The sequence below is a fragment of the Oncorhynchus kisutch genome, linkage group LG29 (assembly GCF_002021735.2).
Source record: "Oncorhynchus kisutch isolate 150728-3 linkage group LG29, Okis_V2, whole genome shotgun sequence".
NCBI classification, from domain to species: domain Eukaryota; kingdom Metazoa; phylum Chordata; class Actinopteri; order Salmoniformes; family Salmonidae; genus Oncorhynchus; species Oncorhynchus kisutch.
The window spans coordinates 18003434-18022587 of NC_034202.2; the positions used below are offsets into that span (position 1 = coordinate 18003434).

Genomic DNA, 19154 nt, shown 5'->3' on the forward strand with positions numbered 1-19154 from the left:
ACCTTCAGGCATTTGGAAATTGCTCCCAAGGATGAATCAGACTTGTGGAGGTCTAAAACCTCCAACTTCAACTCTATCTATGTTCCCCTTTTGTATGTTAGTATATTCACATGACAAAAATTGCAAATGATTCATTAATGACTTTGTAACAGTTCCAAACAGTTGTCCACTACAATAAATGCTCACCCTTACCCTAGTTTATAGAAAGATCCATTTACTGTAGTGTTTTTGCGTACTTTAGAATACTGTAGTATTTACTGCAGTGTTTTTGCAGACTGTAATATACTGTAGTATTTTCTGTATTGGTTTTGCAGACAGTAGTATACTGCAGTATTTACTGTAGTGTTTTTGCGGACTGTACTGTAGCGTACTGCAGTATTTACTGTAGTGCTTTTGCTGACATTTCTATAGTATTTACTATAGTAATATTGTTTTAATATATTTGACATAGAAGTGGTGGGTTTCTCTTTGATTAAAACTACTGGAGAAATACTAAAAGAGCTCATTTTAGAGCTCAACCTGTAGGTAGGCAGGACTGGGGTCTGAATGGATAGTTCAGAGCTTCTGCTCTTTCTATAACCCGTAGGGAACACAGTATACAGTATGGTCTATACTTGGCACATAGATTTCTCACTTATGGGTGGCACAAATTGGGATATGGTGGATGGAAATGGGCAGGTACAGTGCCTTGCGAAAGTATTTGGCCCCCTTGAACTTTGCGACCTTTTGCCACATTTCAGGCTTCAAACATAAAGATATAAAACTGTATTTTTTTGTGAAGAATCAACAACAAGTGGGACACAATCATGAAGTGGAACGACATTTATTGGATATTTCAAACTTTTTTAACAAATCAAAAACTGAAAAATTGGGCGTGCAAAATTATTCAGCCCCCTTAAGTTAATACTTTGTAGCGCCACCTTTTGCTGCGATTACAGCTGTAAGGCGCTTGGGGTATGTCTCTATCAGTTTTGCACATCGAGAGACTGAAATATTTCCCCATTCCTCCTTGCAAAACAGCTCGAGCTCAGTGAGGTTGGATGGAGAGCACTGTATATGCAAATTAAATACTGTTGTATATACTATAGTTAAAAAAAAAACAGTTTACTTCAGTGTTTTTTGTGTGGATAATACTAGTGTTTACTATAGTATTCTACAGTATACTACAAAATGCTGTAATAAGTACTACACATTATCAAGGGATACTACAGTGTGTATACAGTGTGTATAGTGTTCTACAGTATATTCTACAGTACTGTAGTATTCTATAGTAAAGTGTTGTATTTTTCATGTGGGCAATGATGGAGAGAAATTGTGGATACTTAAAGAGCTATAAAAATCATCACAGCATGAAACCCTTTTCATTTGTATCAGTGTTACAGGAATGCAGTGTCTGATTCATGACCTCTCTCTTTCGACACTCTTTCTAGGACTATGTTAAAGGGTGGGGTGTCAACAGGGGGAGAGTTAACCTTTTGCTGCAGTGGGCTAAATCAGTCTCACACAAAGTGATTGATGGTAGTCTTAAACAAATCTACATTGAAACAAAAGTACACACATGGTTATGGGCTTAAAGATATATAGAGCGTTAAATGTATTCAATTTTGAGGTTGCATTCCAATATTACACTTTATATACATCACAGAACACTGAAATATATCAAAACTGTTTGACATAGAAACACCAGATTTTTGTCAACGAAAAAATGAGATCCTTAAGAGGGTTTTAATAACATTCCAACCATGAGGCGAACGAGGGCGCTTGAAGTCATTGACTGCAGGAAAGGGTTACAAGGAGTTGTAGAGAGGACTTACAGCTGGTACACATTACCGGAATCTGACATTTCCAGACACTTTTTCCAGTAACAGGACAGGATGGAGAGTTGCGAAAGGATGGTTTGGAAGACTTGAGATACAGAACTTTGAACTTTGTGTTGAAATTGCTTAGCCTTCAGTCTCTTCGGTGTATATTCTAGGCTGGGTTCGTGGCTGTTACAGGAAGGGGGTTTCCTGGTTAAGAGGTAGGCAAGTCAAATAACCAATCGTTTTCACAGTCCGATTCCCTTGGGAGATCATTTAGGGGGGTATATGAAGTAGTTCCCCTCAAGCTATTGAACATAAACATACTCACATGCACACACACTCTTGCAGAGCTCAGGATCTAGTGGCCGAGGAGTCAACACGGTGGTGAGTCAGAATTAGTTTGAATTGTATTGACAATATGTTTGTTATCTGGAAGGGGACAGTATCTAGACCTCGTAGTTTTGCAAAACTATGGATTATATATGAGGAGGAATTTAACCCTTGATGCCTACATTCTAATTTACTATCAAGCAGATGCGGACTCGGGCCATATGACTTGGACTAGTGCTGAGCAATTAACCAACATTTCTGTTATTTTCGTTTTTTAATCAAATCAAATTCAAATCAAATTTATTTATATAGCCCTTCGTACATCAGCTGATATCTCAAAGTGCTGTACAGAAACCCAGCCTAAAACCCCAAACAGCAAGCAATGCAGGTGTAGAAGCACCTAATGAACGAATTGACAAAATGATTTGAATTCCATGTTGTTGTTTTTTTTCTTCTGTGAGCTGGATGCACAGTTTCTGTAGAGATAAATCAGATCAAGCCCCGAACTGTGCGATGCAATAGGGAGTTTTATTTTACAACAGGCCAATATTGTACATAGTTTAGCGCAGAAAACGTGGCAATTAACAATAATGAGCATAATGTACTGCGTGCCAGTTTACTTGTCCGGTCATTGTGGAGCAGACATGCAGACGGATAGAAGAGAGAACTTGCAATCAAGAGGGATAGAAAGCAATTGCTTCGCTAGTTATCACTACCTGAAAATACATGATATAAGCGATTGATAGTTGGTATTAATCAGTCATAAAAGTATGCCTTATTTACTTTGAAGAACTACTAAAGTAGTGATTTTGCCAGACAGCACAGGCAGCAGCTCTATGAGATGATGACTTGGAAAGAAATAATGAAGTCATCAAACTAAACAAATATTTTATTAAAATAAAATAATGTGAATAAATTATTAAAATGTGATAAGCCGTAATGGGTAGTCACTACCATCATGGGACTTTTATTAAATGTTTATTCTGTTCTTACAGCATTCAACCCACATCATGCAAAAAAAGAAAATTATTGAAAACGAAAACGGATCATTTTTTAATCATCTAAACCAAACCAAACCGAACTCAAAAAGCACTAATCGCTCAGCACTAACTTGGACTCACAAATTTGTCGACTCGGGACTCGACTTGACAGAACATAAAATAACTTGAGACTTGACTTGGACTTGGAGCCTCAAGACTCAAGATTATCTGGCCTGGTATTGTGACGTTTTGTCACTCATTTTGTGGCACAGAGTTTCTGTGGATTACTCTACAAGCAGCCAGAGACAATAGCTGCAGCATAGCCCTTGCAACAACAAAAAACTGCAACAGACTGGCTTGTGAAATGTACACAGCCCTCTTATATTACCCCCCGGGGGTTGGGGAGGGGGCTGGGGTATGCAGATTAAAAAAAATGTCCACACTACATACATGAATATTAAAGGCCCAGTGCACTACTTTGGTAAAACATTTTTTTTTAATGGTGGGGGGGGTTCACAGCACCCTCAGCAGCCCTACTTCCCACAGCTATGCCATGTACAGTTTATTGTAACACTTAGACATTTCTGTTTCATGTTTGATACTATACATTTTTATTTAAACATGTTCTCTGACTGGGCTTGATGTTTATTGTGCACATTAAGGTTCGCAAGACTCATGAGCTAGAAGTTCTGTTTATTTCATTCATCGTATGGTTTCCTCATAGATTGAACACTCATCTTTATATCTGTGCCACTATAGCATCTGTGACAGCACCATTGAAGCTCAAACCAACAGGAATCCCTACCAAATTTACTACTTAGACTACTTTAAAATGGCAGAAGAAGGGTGGAAGCCCTCAATGGCACCGGCCATGCTAAAGCGGCTTTTTGGCCACTAGTGGCCCCTATCATTCTCCATGGGTTTTCTTTGTCCATATTTCCCAGGTTATGTCGGAATTCCATGTGTCTGTGTCCTATGTCTCTGTCATTCTGGTTATGCTAATAGGAGCGTGTGTGCCTCAGTCCATATAGAAATAGGCTAGTATGTTGAATAAAAGAAAAGTGTTGTTCCAAGTATGAATTGTGATGAAATGTCATTAATGTACCAATGTAACAATGGATGTGGAAATGGCCTTTTACATTGTAGAACCAGTTTAATGGTTGTAATTGCCAATTGGCTAATTGTATGGTCCTGGGAGGGGCTAAGTGCTTATATGTACCTGTTTGAGCTCCTGTTAGACACGTTCAATTTGGTTTCTCAAGGGGAGACTGTGCAGTCTTGCCCTCTACCTGTGTCTGTTCAGATAGGACAGGCTAAGCTTGATACAGAGGCTATTTCATTGGGCCCATGTATATTTGGTAAATCTACTTGTATATTTTGTATGATATGAAGCTTTCACCATTGGATCACTAAGACCTGTAAATAAATCTACACTCTGAGCACGTCAACCTGCCTCGCCTTCTGCTGATGTCACGCACTTGCGACTGCAACAAGGAACCTATTTTACAATTGCATCATCAATTACATTTTGTAGACAAAATAATGAAAAGGGTTGTCTGGTAGCCTCAATAAATAGACAATGATTTGTAGTTGAACAAGTCATTGCATGTATAGATAATTTTTACTTGTGACTCGACTCAGCTTGCTGTTAGAATGCACGACTTGCACTTGACTTGAGACTCTACTTGGGACTCGACTTGAGACTGATCTTGTGACTTGAGACTTGCTTGTGACTCGAATAATAGTTACTTGGTCCCACCTCTGGTATCATGTGGGATGAAGTGCATAGATTTCATTGAGTGAGCCTGGATGTAAATCCTGCTCAACTATCTATTTCCTCCTCCACCTCCTTATCTTTCTCCATTCAGTTCTTTCAGAAGTGTCCTGACCAGAGTGTGAGCTGTTCCTGGACCATCCTTCTCCATGGACCGTACCAACAGTCTCCTGGTACTGCTGCATGTCCTGGGTTCAGTTACGGTCAGCCTGGGCTGCTTCTGTGACCACTACGCCTGGAGCTCATGGTCCACCTGCACCAGAACCTGCAACTACGGGACCCAGGAGCGCCGCAGGTAAAATACACTGTCATGATGTTGGCTTGATGGGGGAGGTTTATGACCCCCATAAATACCTTTCCACTTTTCTCTCTCTCTACTTTATAGAGTTGACTCTTGTAAAGTATTTGTTAACATAGAAAGAAAGAGTCTGGTGACATCAAAAGGTGGGAAACTGAACCATATTTCGGTAATCCAACCAGTTGAAAATATACGTTGGTACTTAATGAATAGGATGTCAGATCAGTTGATGTCTGAGACATGATTACTGATGATAGGACGACAAACTGTATCTTGGAAAATCAGATTCACATGGAATTGTTGTGAAATTTAAATGTTTAAATATGAAACTATTTGTGAAAAGAAGAAATGTCATTTTAGCTTCTGAAATGAGAGAACGGTTTGACACTCTGCTCACTCAGAGGCCTCGTCCAAGTGAACAGACATGGGTTGTAAACTATGAAACATGCCCTTCTTTCCCCACTATATAAACCCGTTGATGAAAATTCAACTTCCTGTTCCAAGGACGTGCGGACTTGCGGTCCCCACGTTGAAGGAACAAAGGTCACATACAGAACTAAGTCAACCTCAGCGTGAGCTCTGGTTGAACGAAAATAACCTAACGAAATTAGCATCGAATTTCAACGGAAAGATGACGCTCCACATGCCGAAAGGATGAATTTCGACTATACCAGCCAGAATATAGCATGAGCTTAAAAGTATGGCAACTTGGTATGAACTTTGAACTCTTATTCACTAAAGAAGTGATACCCTCTCCGCCCGTTAAACGTGGGCTAGGAGAGGACGGACAGAGTATCCTTTCTACCACGCTCCAGTTCACCACTAGACATTCTTCAGAGGACAAGAGATCCATGCTGGACCACCCGGCCTTCCAACTACGAACAACCGATCGAAGCGCAGCTCAGAGAAAATATTTATTGCATTTTCCTTTTTCAAATGGGCGGTTATTTAGAATGCATAAGATACTGTATTTACGATAGCATAGCTGCCTACGGCCCGATAGAGACACAAAACCTTTTTATTCCTCAGTCTTCCCGCTCTTTCACTCAAACCCAACTCCCTTTCTTAGTGTAACCAGCCTTCATATCTGATCCGTCCGCTAGGGACGTTTTCCTTTATGACATAATTTGTAATCAACATATAATACATTCTGTGTATATGTAATTCTGTGTGATTATTTAGGTATTTAGTAAATAAATAAACCAAATTTTGTATTGCTGAATCAACTTGTTAGCCAGGGTTCGTGAAGATAACCAAGAATTTACAACTTTCAGATGAGACTGAATAAAGTGACGATTAAATATTGACTGCTACTGATGTAAAAGATTACTAGGTCTTTAAGAGTTTATTCGGAAGATAACAGCTATATAAACATTCTTTCATTGTGCCCCGAGTTTCTAGTTAATTACATTTACATGATAAGCTTAATCAGGTAATATTAATTAGAGAAATGATTTTATAGAATAGCATGTCATATCACATGAGTGAAACGAACCCTGCGGGAAAGTGGCCTCCGTTGCAAAAGGATGACATATTTTTTCCTCTTGCTCCCTTTCCAGTACATTTGCTAATTGTAACGGTTTTCTTGCGTTGAAGGAGAGGCGGACCAAAACGCAGCGTGGTTTCTATTCATGGTTCTTTAATGAAGAAAACTATACATGAACAGACTAATAAGAACCGTGAAAACCTAAACCAGCCCTATCTGGTGCAAACACAGAGACAGGAACAATCACCCACAAAACCCAACACCAAACAGGCTACCTAAATATGGTTCCCAATCAGAGACAATGACTAACACCTGCCTCTGATTGAGAACCATATCAGGCCAAACATAGAAATAGACAAACTAGACATGTAACATAGAATGCCCACTCAGATCACACCATGACCAAACAAAACATAGAAACATACAAAGCAAACTATGGTCAGGGTGTGACACTAATGGGCCATTCTAAATCTAAACAAATTGTACATATTAGTAAAGACAAAATTCTATTTATATTGAGAATAGTCTGATGGATGAAAATATGATCACTTGAGGAGAGAACAACGTGTGCAGCAAGGAACAAAGCACAAGCTGTTTTTTCCCCGACTTTCTCAAATCATCGATAGCCTAGTCATAATGCAGCCCATATATCTTAATTTATAAGGCATTCTATGGTTTGCAACATTCACAACTTAAGTTGCCAAATAACTCTAAATCTAGCATATAGATAGAACCTGTTTCAAATGATCACTTTCACGCTCAGGGAATGGAAAAAAATATTATTTCTATTTTATTCAGCTAAATTCATTTAAATTATTGCTACTATAAAATCATATAATGTAAAATAATGTCAAAGGCACTTATAAGCATTTCTTGTCTGCTAAACAAGCCTATAGCATGGTGCATTGCCAGATAACATTCAGTGCATTCGGAAAGTATTCAAACCCCTTGACTGTGTCCACATTTGTTACATTACAGCCCCATTTTAAAATTGATTAAATAAAAAAATCCTCATCAATCTACGCACAATATCCTATAATGACAAAAGCGAAAACAGGTTTTTAGACATTTTTGCAAATGTGTTAAAAAAAATAAGAAAAAAAATAAGAAAACTGAAGTATTCAGAACATTTCATATGAGACTCGAAATTGAGCTCAGCTGCATCCTGTTTCCAATGATCAACCTTGAGATGTTTCTACAACTTGATTGGTCCACCTGTGGTGAATGTAATTGTTTTGACATGATTTGGAAAGGCACACACCTGTCTATATATACAGTTGAAATCGGAAGTTTACATACACTTAGGTTGGAGTCATTAAAACTAGTTTTTCAACCACTCCACAAATTTCTTTGTTAACAAGCTATAGTTTTGGCAAGTCAGTTAGGACATCTACTTTGTGCATGACACAAGTCATTTTTCCAACAATTGTTTACAGACAGATTATTTCACTTATAATTCACTGTATCACATTTCCAGTGGGTCAGAAGTTTACATACACTAAGTTGACTGTGTCTTTAAACAGCTTGGAAAATTCCAGAAAATTGTGTCATGGCTTTAGAAGCTTCTGATAGGCTAATTGACATAATTTGAGTTAATTTGAGGTGTACCTGTGGATGTATTTCAAGGCCTACCTTCAAGCTCAGTGCCTCTTTGCATGACACCATGGGAAAATCAAAATAAATCAGCCAAGACCTCAGTAAAAAAATTGTAGACCTCCACGTCTGGTTCATCCTTGGGAGCAATTTCCAAATGCTTGAAGGTACCACGTTCATCTGTACAAACAATAGTACGCAAGTATAAACACCATGGGACCACGCAGCTGTCAAACCGCTCAGTAAGGAGACACATTCTGTGTCCTAGAGAAAAACATACTTTGGTGCGAAAAGTGCAAATCAATCCCAGAACAACAGCAAAGGACCTTGTGAAGATGCGGGAGGCAACATGTACAAAAGTATCTGTATCCACAGTAAAACGAGTCCTATATCGACATAACCTGAGAGGCCACTCAGCAAGGCAGAAGCCACTGCTCCAAAAGCGCCATAAAAAAGCCAGACTACAGTTTGCAACTGCACATGAGGACAAAGATCGTACTTTTTGTAGAAATGTCTTATTGTCTGATGAAACAAAAATATAACTGTTTGGCCATAATGACCATCGTTATGTTTGGAGGAAAAAGGGGGAGGCTTGCAAGCCGAAAAACACCATCCCAACCGTGAAGCACGGGGGTGGCAGCATCATGTTGTGGGGGTGCTTTGCTGCAGGAGGGACTGGTGCACTTCTCAAAATAGATGGCTTCATGAGGAAAGAAAATTATGTGGATTTATTGAAGCAACATCTCAAGACATCAGTCAGGAAGTTCAAGCTTGGTCACAAATGGACAATGACCAACGTTGTGGCAAAATGGCTTAAGGACAACAAAGTCAAGGTATTGGAGTGGCCATCACAAAGCCCTGACCTCAATCCCATGGACAATTTGTGGGCAGAACTGAAAAAGCGTGTGCGAGCAAGGATGCCTACAAACCTGACTCAGTTACACCAGCTCTGTCAGGATTAATGGGCCAAAATTCACCCAATTTATTGTGGGAAGCTTGTGGAAGGTTACCCGAAACGTTTGACCAAAGTTTTTTTTAAGTATAGGCAATGCTACCAAATACTAATTGAGTGTATGTAAACTTCTGACCTATTGGGAATGTGATGAAATAAATAAAAACTGGAAAAAATCATTCTCTCTACTATTATTCTGACATTTCACATTCTTAAAATAAAGTGGTGATCCTAACTGACCTAAGACAGGGAATTGTTAGTAAGATTAAATGTCAGGAATTGTGGAAAAACTGAGTTTAAATGTATTTGGCTAAGGTGTATGTAAACTTCCGACTTCAACTGTACGCGTTCGTGAGAGACTCAAGTTTCCACTGAGGGGTTAAGTTAGTGTGTAGCCCAAACGGTTCAGACGCTACAGACAGAAGTTGGTAGATCAGATGTACCGACTTCAGACGAGTCCTGCAGAACCGGACGGGCGACATCAGGGGATGTAGTGGATTGAGACGCAGCCCATGCAAAGAACCAGATATCTCTAGCTTAAAGTGATTCATTTTTATGGGGATTTTGGTATTATGTTAACTAGATTTCCGCGGGGCTGCAGACATGGACTATTATTGTTTTACTATAATAAGTCAGAAGTATGTCAAATATTTAAAGTGGGATTTTTGCTTCACAAGCCCCATAAATGACATAAAGGAAGGATATTTTACTGTAAGTGATTTATGATTAATGTGTATAAATTTTGAGGTCAGTTGGCCAAAAGCTCCTTTTGCGTTTGTTCAGCGTTTCCATGACCATCTCAGTTTTAAACAAACCTTGTTTGAAATACAATAGAATACGACTTTCTTTGTTTTCACAATTCCCTCCTCTGCAGGAGTATCCGATATGATGACTATTACTGGAAGAATGGCTGTGAGCAGCTGTGTCAAAAGCATGAGAGTCGTGCATGTAACGTCCAGGCCTGCTTCATCCACTGTCAACTCACTGATTGGGCCAACTGGTCCGGGTGCTCCCCGTGTGCCAAAAAACAGGCAAGTGAAAGAATATACACACACAGAGACACACAGACAGAAATACACGCACACACTTCCACCGTCTGTCTCTGACCAGTTTTCTGATGTTGTAGTTAAGGACTCGGTCACTGCTAAGGCCTTCCCAGTTTGGAGGCGTGGAGTGCGATGCTGTTCTGACAGAAGACAGAGCGTGTTACCCATCAACAGAGTGCAAGATGGAAACACTCAACTGCAAAGAGTTTCAGTGTGGCAATGGTGAACAGTCACATATTAACCTACTACATATACGGTATAGACAAAATACTGCATGTGCACATTTAAACAAAACTCTGCTCATGTACATTTCCCCTTGTCGCAGGTCGCTGTATCAGCTCCAAACTAACATGCAATAAACAGAACGACTGTGGGGACAACTCGGATGAGAAGAACTGTGATGAATTCAAAATAGTGTGTCCTGTTGAGAAGAGAGTGGTCCCTGGAGCTGACCTCATAGGAAACGGGTAGGTTAAAGGTCAAAGGCCAGCATAAGACATTGCCTGGAGCAGTGGTCAATGTCATAGTAGATGTTTAGCAGTAGTCAGTGAATACAGAGCAGAACTGCTTCATGTAATTCTTGATACGTATCCTGTGATTTTAAGAAAAGTAACGTAACTTCAGGGTTAATGCTGCTGGCTTCTGTTACTTTCCTGTTTTAGGTTTGATGCCATGGCAGAGACTAAGAGGGGGGCGGTACTGGATAACATGTTCATGGGGGACACCTGCAACCTTAACAAGAGCAGAGGCAGCAGCTACAGGCTGTACTACCGCGTCCCAGCCAATGTAGAAAGCTTTGAGATCAAGGTACAGTACTAATGCATAGAGATCTCATCTTATTCTATTCCCCATGTTTGACTGGTCTGGGATCAGATCTAGTTGTGGTTCTGCTTCCACAGGTCGAGATCCCAGATGACTTTAAACAGGAACCCCAGCCAGTCTACAGTGAGACCTTCAACCTGGCCTCCCCACCAGTCTCTACCAGAAGTGATTCCTCCAGTGGTGACTCTAGTTTAATCTGGGTCCCGATCTTCTTCTTTGGTTCCAGAAGCCACCACCAATCCAACACAGACACATTCAAGCAGGCTATTTCAGCTTCAAAGAAGACGGCAAGCTGCATCTACAGTATATGCACTCTCACATATTCACAATCACACACACAAAAATAAACACCCTGATCACAGTATTGCAACGTAGTGGTAGACCTTGAAGTAGAGGTTTCCCTCAATCACAGATCTAAGATCACATTACCATACCCTCTATCCAAGCAGTAGGACTGGCACTGTGAGGCAGGCATACAATCACTGCGTTTCAAAGCTGGGAAGGTAACACTGACGTTATGATTACGTAATCTCACCCTATTCTGCAGGACTCCCAGTTCTTCCGAGTGCACCAGGTGTTACCTGTATCCAGATTCAGGGTGAAGGATTCAGACCTGTACCTGACAGAGCCCTTCTTACAGTTTCTGACCAGCCTGCCCCTGGAGTACAACTACGCCCTCTACAGGGAGATCTTCAAGCACTTTGGGACCCACTACTTCGCCTCCGGAACCTTAGGGGGACACTATGATCTGCTTTACCAATACAGCAGACTGGAGCTTAAGAACAGTGGTACGAGAGCACAGCCTTGTAGTCAAAAGGAGGCACAATACCCACTGCTAGTGCATTGTTCTCTCTGATTTCATAAATTGTTCATTTTTTTGTGTTTCATTGTCACAGGTTTAACAGAAGAGCATACCAAAGGATGCCTAAAGTCTGAGTCGAGCATGTCTATAATAATATACTCGCAAAGTTCAAATGTTGTAAGATGCTCCGACAACACAATGACTCAAAAACATGAAGGTTGGTTTTTCTAATTACCGTTACACACAAATTGAACATTCAAGATAGACCACCTTGCTCTAGTCGTCTTGACTTTTCACTTTTTCGGTTTCATTAAGTATCTCTCTCAATAGTTTTGTTGAGAACTGGCTCTTCACCCTTTACTGTTACTTCTGTGTTGGTCAGGCTCTTTCGTGCAGTCGTCAGAGAAGTTTTTCTCCATGGTGCGTGGAGGCAGGGACGGAGAGGCTGCAGCCCTGGCCTGGAAGCGGAAAGGGGCTGCCCCTGACAGCACCACTTATAAGAACTGGGCCAAATCACTCATAGACAACCCTGCTGTTGTGGAGTATGAGGTCAGAACTCCCTCCGTGGAATATAATGAAATAGGATGGAAACAATGAATCCAGTTCATTCATTGATTGTGTATGATTGGCTGTGATATAGTGAATCCATACCGTCTTTTTGAGATACTTTCGGTTTATAACAGCTCTTTCCTAAGACATAAAACATGTCACTTCCTGTGAGAAATTGGTCTCCTTCCTATCTGTCTCCAGCTGTTGCCCATCATCAATCTGGTCAAGGGGATCCCATGTGCTGCCACTAAAAGAAGGCACCTGACCAGAGCTCTGGTGGAGTACCTGGAGGACTTTGACCCCTGCAAGTGTGCCCCCTGCCCTAACAATGCCCGTGCCGTCCTTTCTGGCACAGACTGTCAGTGCATCTGCCAGACGGGCACCTATGGGCCCAACTGTGAGCAACGGGCACAAGACTACACCTCAGGTACACAGCAGCACCCACTCACTCACTGATATACACATTTTTATACAGGATGATGATTATGTATAGTCCCTGTTGTGTATTGCACAGTCATTTGACAGTGCTCAGTATGTTTGACTGACACCAGACACTGCTGAATGTGGTTTGACTCCTGGTGATTAGTACACAACAAACAGTGCTGAATGTGGTTTGTCTTCTGGTCTGTAAACACCAGGCAGGTCTGAGTGTGGTTTGCTGTGTGGTTTCCTCAGAGGCAGTAGATGGTTACTGGAGCTGCTGGGGGACATGGAGTGCCTGTGATGCATCCATGAAGAGACATCGTACCAGAGTGTGCAACAACCCCGCTCCCCTGAGGGGGGGAAAACTCTGCCAGGGACCGGCCAGACAGGAGGAGGGATGCTTCATCTCCATTTTCCAAGAGTAAGAGAGACTGACATGTTTAAGCCTTGAGACAATTGAGATATGGATTGTGTATTTGTGCCATTAAGAGGGAGAATGGGCAAGACAAAAGACTTAAGTTCCTTTGTACGGGGTATGGACGCGAGCTGCCCGGTGACGCGAACCTACCAGACGAGCTAAATGCCGTTTATGCTCACTTAGAGGCAAGCAACACTGAAGCATGCACGAGAGCTGGATGACTGTGTGATAACGCTCTTGGTAGCCAATATGAACGCTCTTGGTAGCCGATGTGAACAAAACCTTTAAACAAGTCAACATTCACAAAGGCTATGGGCCAGACGGATTACCAGGACGTGTACTCAAAGCATGCCTGGACCAACTGTCAGGTGTCTTCACTGACATTTTCAATCTCTCCCTGACCGAGTCTGTAATGCCTACATGTTTCAAGCAGACCACCATAGTCCCTGTGCCAAAGGTAGCGAAGGTAACCTGCCTAAATGAATACCGCCCCGTGGCACTCACGTCGTTAGCCATGAAGTGCTTTGAAAGGCTGGTCATGGCTCACATCAACAGTATCCTCCCGGACACCCTAGACCCAATCCAATTTGCATACCGCCCCAACAGATCCACAGATGATGCAATCTCAATCGCACTCCACACTGCCCTTTCTCACCTGGACAAAAGGAACACCTATGTGAGAATGCTGTTCATTGACTACAGCTCAGCTTTCAACACCATAGTGCCCACAAAGCTCATCACTAAGCTATGGACTCTGGGACTAAACACCTCCCTCTGCAACTGGATTCTGTTCTTCCTGATGGGCTGCCCCCAGGTGGTAAGAGTATGCAACAACACATCTGCCACGCTGATCCTTAACACTGGGGCTTCTCAGGGGTGTGTACTTAGTCCCCTCCTGTATTCTCTGTTCACCCACAACTGCGTGGTCAAACACAACTCCACACCATCATTGTTTTCTGACGACACAACAGTGGTAGGCCTGATCACCGACAACAATGAGACGGCCTATAGGGAGAAGGTCAGAGAACTGGCAGTGTTGTGCCAGGACAACAACCTCTCCCTCAATGAGCAAGACAAAGGAGCTGATTGTGGACTACAGGAAAAGGCGGGCCGAACAGGCCTCCATTAACATCGAAGGGGCTGGAGTGGAGCGGGTCAAGAGTTTCAAGTTCCTTGGTGTCCACTTCACCAATGAACTATCATGGTACAAACATACCAAGACAGTTATGAAGAGGGCACAACAAAACCTTTTCCCCATCAGGAGACTGAAAAGATTTGGCATGGGTGCCCAGATCCTCAAAAGGTTCTACAGCTGCACCATCGAGAGTAAACACCAGGCAGGTCTGAGTGTGGTTGCATCACTGACTGGTTGCATCATGGTATGAGAACTGCTCGGCATCTGACCGTTAGGAGCTACAGAGGGTAGTGCGAACGGCCCAATACATCACTGGGGCCAAGCTTCCTGCCATCCAGGACCTATATAATAGGCAGTGTCAGAGGAAAGCCCATACAATTGTCAGAGACTCCAGTCACCCAAGTTATAGACCTGTTTTCTCTGCTACCGCACGGCAAGCGGTACTGGAGCGCAAAGTCTACAGCTTTTACCCCCAAGTCATAAGACTGCTGAACGATTCATAAAATCACAACCAGACAATTTACATTGACCCCCCCCACCCCTCTCCCTTTTGTACACTCACTGCTTGTTTGTTACCTATGCATAGTCACTTCGCCCCCACTTACATGTACAGATAACCTCAACTATAGCCTCTACCCCTGCACACTGACTCTGTACCAGTACCCACTGTATATAGCCTCGTTATTGTTATTCTTATTGTGTTACTTTTATTATTACTTTTTATTTGAGTCTACTTGGTAAATATTTTATTCTTGAACTGCACTGTTAGTTAAGGGTTTGTAAGTAAGCATTTCACGGTAAAGTCTAGTTGTTGGATTTGGTAGTAGGTGCCAGGCGCACCGGTTTGTGTCAAGAACTGCAACGCTGCTGGGTATTTCACGCTCAACAGTTTCCCGTGTGTATCAAAATTATCCACCACCCAAAGGACATCCAGCCAACTTGATACCTGTGGGAAGCATTGGAGTCAACATGGACCAGCATCCCCATGGAATGCTTTCGACAACTTGTAGAATCCATGCCCCGGCGAATTGAGGCCGTTTTGAGGGGAAAAAGACAGGGTGCAACTCAATATTAGAAAGGTGTTCCTAATGTTTGGTATACCCAGTGTATATTGAAAGCAGGTGTGGTTCCAGTGTTCATTAATACACTTTATGTTAGTGTTTCCTTTATTTTGGCAGTTACCTGTACATACCACTCCAGTAAAATAGAATCGATCAGGAAGAGTGTTGGTCTTCTAGATAAAAACGTACTGTTGATTTATATACCTGAGTGCATTTCTGATTTTCTGTTGGTCTGTCTTTTCTCCGCAGGCAAAATATATGCGTTAATGATGAGGACTTTGCCACAGAGGGGCGGGCGGAGGGCTTGCCTCCCGGCGTGGAGGGCTGTCCAAGACCCAAGCGTCCTGCCAACAGTCACCTCAGGGTAGACACATTCTAACAACACTAGCTGCTAACAAAGCTAACAGAGACAGAGCTCACTAAACATATCTGAAAGAGTGATATTTCCAAAGACTCTGGGCCAGCTCTCAGTGATGTCACAGTCTTAGTGACCTTTACCTGTTTATACCCTTATTAGCATCTTCTTTTTCTTCCTTTAGTCTCTCTCTCTCTCTCAGGGGCTTTATTGGCATGGTAAAGAATTACATTGCCAAAGAAAGTGAAATAAACAATCATGAATAAACAATAAGCATTACACACACAAACATTTTCAAAGAAACGTTTGACATGTTATATTGTTAACTACAGTGTTGTAACAATGTGCAAATAGCTTTTCTTAGTTTTGGGTCAGTCACAGTGGTCAGATATTCTGCCACTGTGTACTCTCTGTTTAGGGACAGATGGCATTCCAATGTTTTCAGTTTTTGGAATTAATTCTTTCCCTCATGATTTGGTTGGGTCTAATTATTCTGGGGCTCTGTGGTATGTGTTTGGATTTTTTAACAGAGCCCCAGAACCAGCTGGCTGAGGGGCCTCTTCTCTAAGTTCATCTCTCTGCAGGTTAGGGCTTTATGATGGAAGGTTTGGTCTCTCTCTCTGTCTTCTCAATGTCAGAAAGATAAGCGTTACTATGAGTTTGGCGACATGGAGGAGTTCCTGTGCTTCACAGGGTTTGAAATGGAAGGTTACCAGTTCATCAACTGTCGCCCTGACGGGACCTGGACCCCTCCCACAGGGATGTGCATCAGTAAGTCTGTCCTCTTAGGAACAATCCCTGCATAGAATGCAGACAGAAGGCATAACACTCTGTCCATAACAAACCTCTTTTTTATGGAAAGACTTTGGAATCCATGTTTTGCCAATAGTATATTTAAAAAAAAATGTTTTATGTCAAACCAGTCTTGTTGAGTATTTGTCCTCCATCTTAGGGAAGGTGTGCTCCCCGCCTGCCGTGCCTGAGGGTATGACTCTGTACCCCTCCAAGAAGGAGTACAAGGTGGACCACTCCGTGGGACTTGAATGCACGGAGAGAGGCATGGTTCCGTCAGAACAGGGCTTCTACACCTGTGCCAAGAGTCTAACATGGGAGCCTCCACTTCCTAAAGACCTGCACTGCAAAATAGGTAGTCTGTCTCAAATGGACTTTGAAGAAACATTAGAGGGATGTTGGTGGAAAGTTGGCATCCTTTTAAAGACATCATAGAGTTTTTCGACAATCAAGTGGAGATCACATGATTGACAAAAGAATTAAATTACGTAATTGGATGTTTGTCCTGTCAATGTGTCTGTCCAGATAAGCCATTTGTTCCTGACAATAAATGTGGGAGAGGAGAGAGGCACGTTGGATCCAAATGTAGCTGCGTGGCACGTGAGACATGCCTGTGAGCACTTTTACCTATCAATCATAATTAAGTCATGAACAATTGAATATTAATGGATTTTTAATTGCCTTTTAACATTAGCTAAACACATGCATCTGAAGGCCACCATAATAATTTGGTTCCCGAATCAGTCTATTCATCTACATTTGTCCTCTTCTTGGACTGACTAATGATTTTCCATGTCTGTGTGTGCTCCACCTGTGTGTGTGTATTGCAGCCCATACAAAACTGAGTTCTGCATCTTCAATGCTGAAGTTGGCAGTGGTGTGATGATGTCTTACTGTGGTTTCCACTCGGGCCGTTGCCATGGTGACCAGCTCTTCTTCATGAATGTGGGCCCGTGTGACGAGGATGTGGTCAGCCTGGACTGGGCCAAGTTCAGGGTCAGCATGGCTGCCAAGAGCTCAGTCCAGGAGCCCTGCGACTCTGACACCTGCTATGAGTGGGAGAGCTGCACTGGTATGACTGACTGACCACAGATTCCCTCTCAGATTTAGATAGCACTTGACCACTTCATCTGAAATAACCTAATCTGCAAAGAGTTAACTAGTTTACATGCAATACAATTAATTATGTTTCAAGGATGAATGTGTCGATAGGGTTTCAACATAGCAAAATCATTTCATATACCTGTGCTCTTTCCTTTTTGTCTTTGTGCAATCAGAGTCCAAACAGTGTCTGTGTAAAGTTCCCCGGGACTGTCCTAAGGAGGGAGAACACATGTTCTGTGTGAAGCTGCTGAAGACCCAGAGCAAGAGGAGTGTGAATCTGTGTTTCATGGCTGCCATCAAGTGTAGAAAGATGGAGTTTGAGATTCTCAACGAAGGCCTGTGTGAAGAGTCCACATAACCAGGTCCTAGTGTAGCTTTCCTCTTCCTGTATTCTATCACTCTCTCCCTCTCCATTATATCATACAGCACAACTATAAAGATGGACGTTCTGAAGGAGCTGATTTTTGTCGCGTTTGAATTGCAGCTTTGTTCAACTTAATTTGTTTTACAATCTAGCTTGAAGTTCATTTCTTTGCATGTTATTTTGTACTTGTATGTCTTTTTTATATCCTTTTATGACTATTTGCTTGTGTTGTTATGATATCAAATATATTTTGGCAAAATGTGGTGTTTAAATTAAATGAACAAAAACAAATGTTTGTATCCAATATTTTATTTACAACAACTTGCAACTACATGTAACTGCCAAAAATAAAGGAAACACCAACATAGTGTCTTAATAGTGTCACGTGTGTTCCCTCTCAGTCCTCTAGGTCACCAGGCTGCTCGTTAGGGCACACACCTTTCACCAGCATTGCATGCATAATGACACTAACCTGGACTCCATCACCTCCTTGATTACCTGCCCTTTATATGTCACTCCCTTTGGTTTCTTCTCCAGTCGGCATTGTTCCCGTTTCATGTCGGTGCGCTGTTTGTGGTTCTTGGTTTGTTCATTTATTTATTTATTAACTGTATTCACTCCCTGAACTTGCTTCCCGACTCTCAGCATACATCGTTACCAATAGAGTGTCGGGTCACCAGAACAGCTTCAATGCGTATTAACATAGGTTCTGGAACTCTATTGGAGGGACACCATTCTTCAATGAGAAATTCCATTTTGTGTTTTGTAGATAGATGGTGGTGGAAAGCCCTGCCTCAGGGACCCGCCAGAATCTCCGTAAAATGGGCATGATACACGAGCACAGGATACCGTGCGGTGAAACACTGCTTGCCTTCCATTGGAATGAATGGGAAGCAATGAGAAAGGGGGACCTGTGGGCGGTGCGGTGAAAAATATACACTTTTCCCAACTTTATGCAAATCCCAAGTGGCGACCGCTGGGCGATGACCAATCATATCGAGTGGTTCCCGTGACAAATTTGACCCTATGCGACCCAAGGCTGGAGACTTTTTTTCAACAAAGATGGCT

At 42.0% G+C, this 19154-nt stretch overlaps 1 protein-coding gene across 2 annotated transcripts; it reads left to right on the plus strand.

Annotated features, from left to right (window-relative positions):
- Positions 1-1817: 1817 nt before the first annotated feature.
- On the plus strand, positions 1818-18456 carry LOC109874016 (complement component C6). 2 transcript variants are annotated; one of them, XM_031809065.1, is made up of 18 exons: positions 1818-2020; positions 4981-5181; positions 10090-10246; positions 10342-10483; positions 10587-10728; positions 10924-11068; positions 11161-11370; positions 11631-11871; positions 11980-12102; positions 12268-12434; positions 12636-12861; positions 13110-13278; positions 15721-15835; positions 16465-16597; positions 16779-16973; positions 17144-17231; positions 17449-17690; positions 17896-18456. In XM_031809065.1, the coding sequence occupies exons 2-18, from the start codon at positions 5036-5038 to the stop codon at positions 18078-18080; spliced, it is 2826 nt and encodes a 941-aa protein (XP_031664925.1). In that variant the 5' UTR covers positions 1818-2020; positions 4981-5035; the 3' UTR covers positions 18081-18456. The 2 variants fall into 2 exon arrangements, with proteins under 2 accessions (XP_031664925.1, XP_020321341.1); XM_020465752.2 differs by having other exon boundaries at positions 1999-2186.
- Positions 18457-19154: the final 698 nt, after the last annotated feature.

What these genes read in the sequence shown, in the direction of transcription:
- LOC109874016 (XM_031809065.1), top strand. Translation starts at nt 5,036, where the DNA reads ATGGACCGTACCAACAGTCTCCTGGTACTGCTGCATGTCCTGGGTTCA. An exon ending in GCTGACCTCATAGGAAACGG is followed by an intron (nt 10,729 to 10,923) that starts GTAGGTTAAAGG and finishes TTCCTGTTTTAG; the next exon opens with GTTTGATGCCATGGCAGAGA. An exon ending in TTTCAGCTTCAAAGAAGACG is followed by an intron (nt 11,371 to 11,630) that starts GCAAGCTGCATC and finishes CCTATTCTGCAG; the next exon opens with GACTCCCAGTTCTTCCGAGT.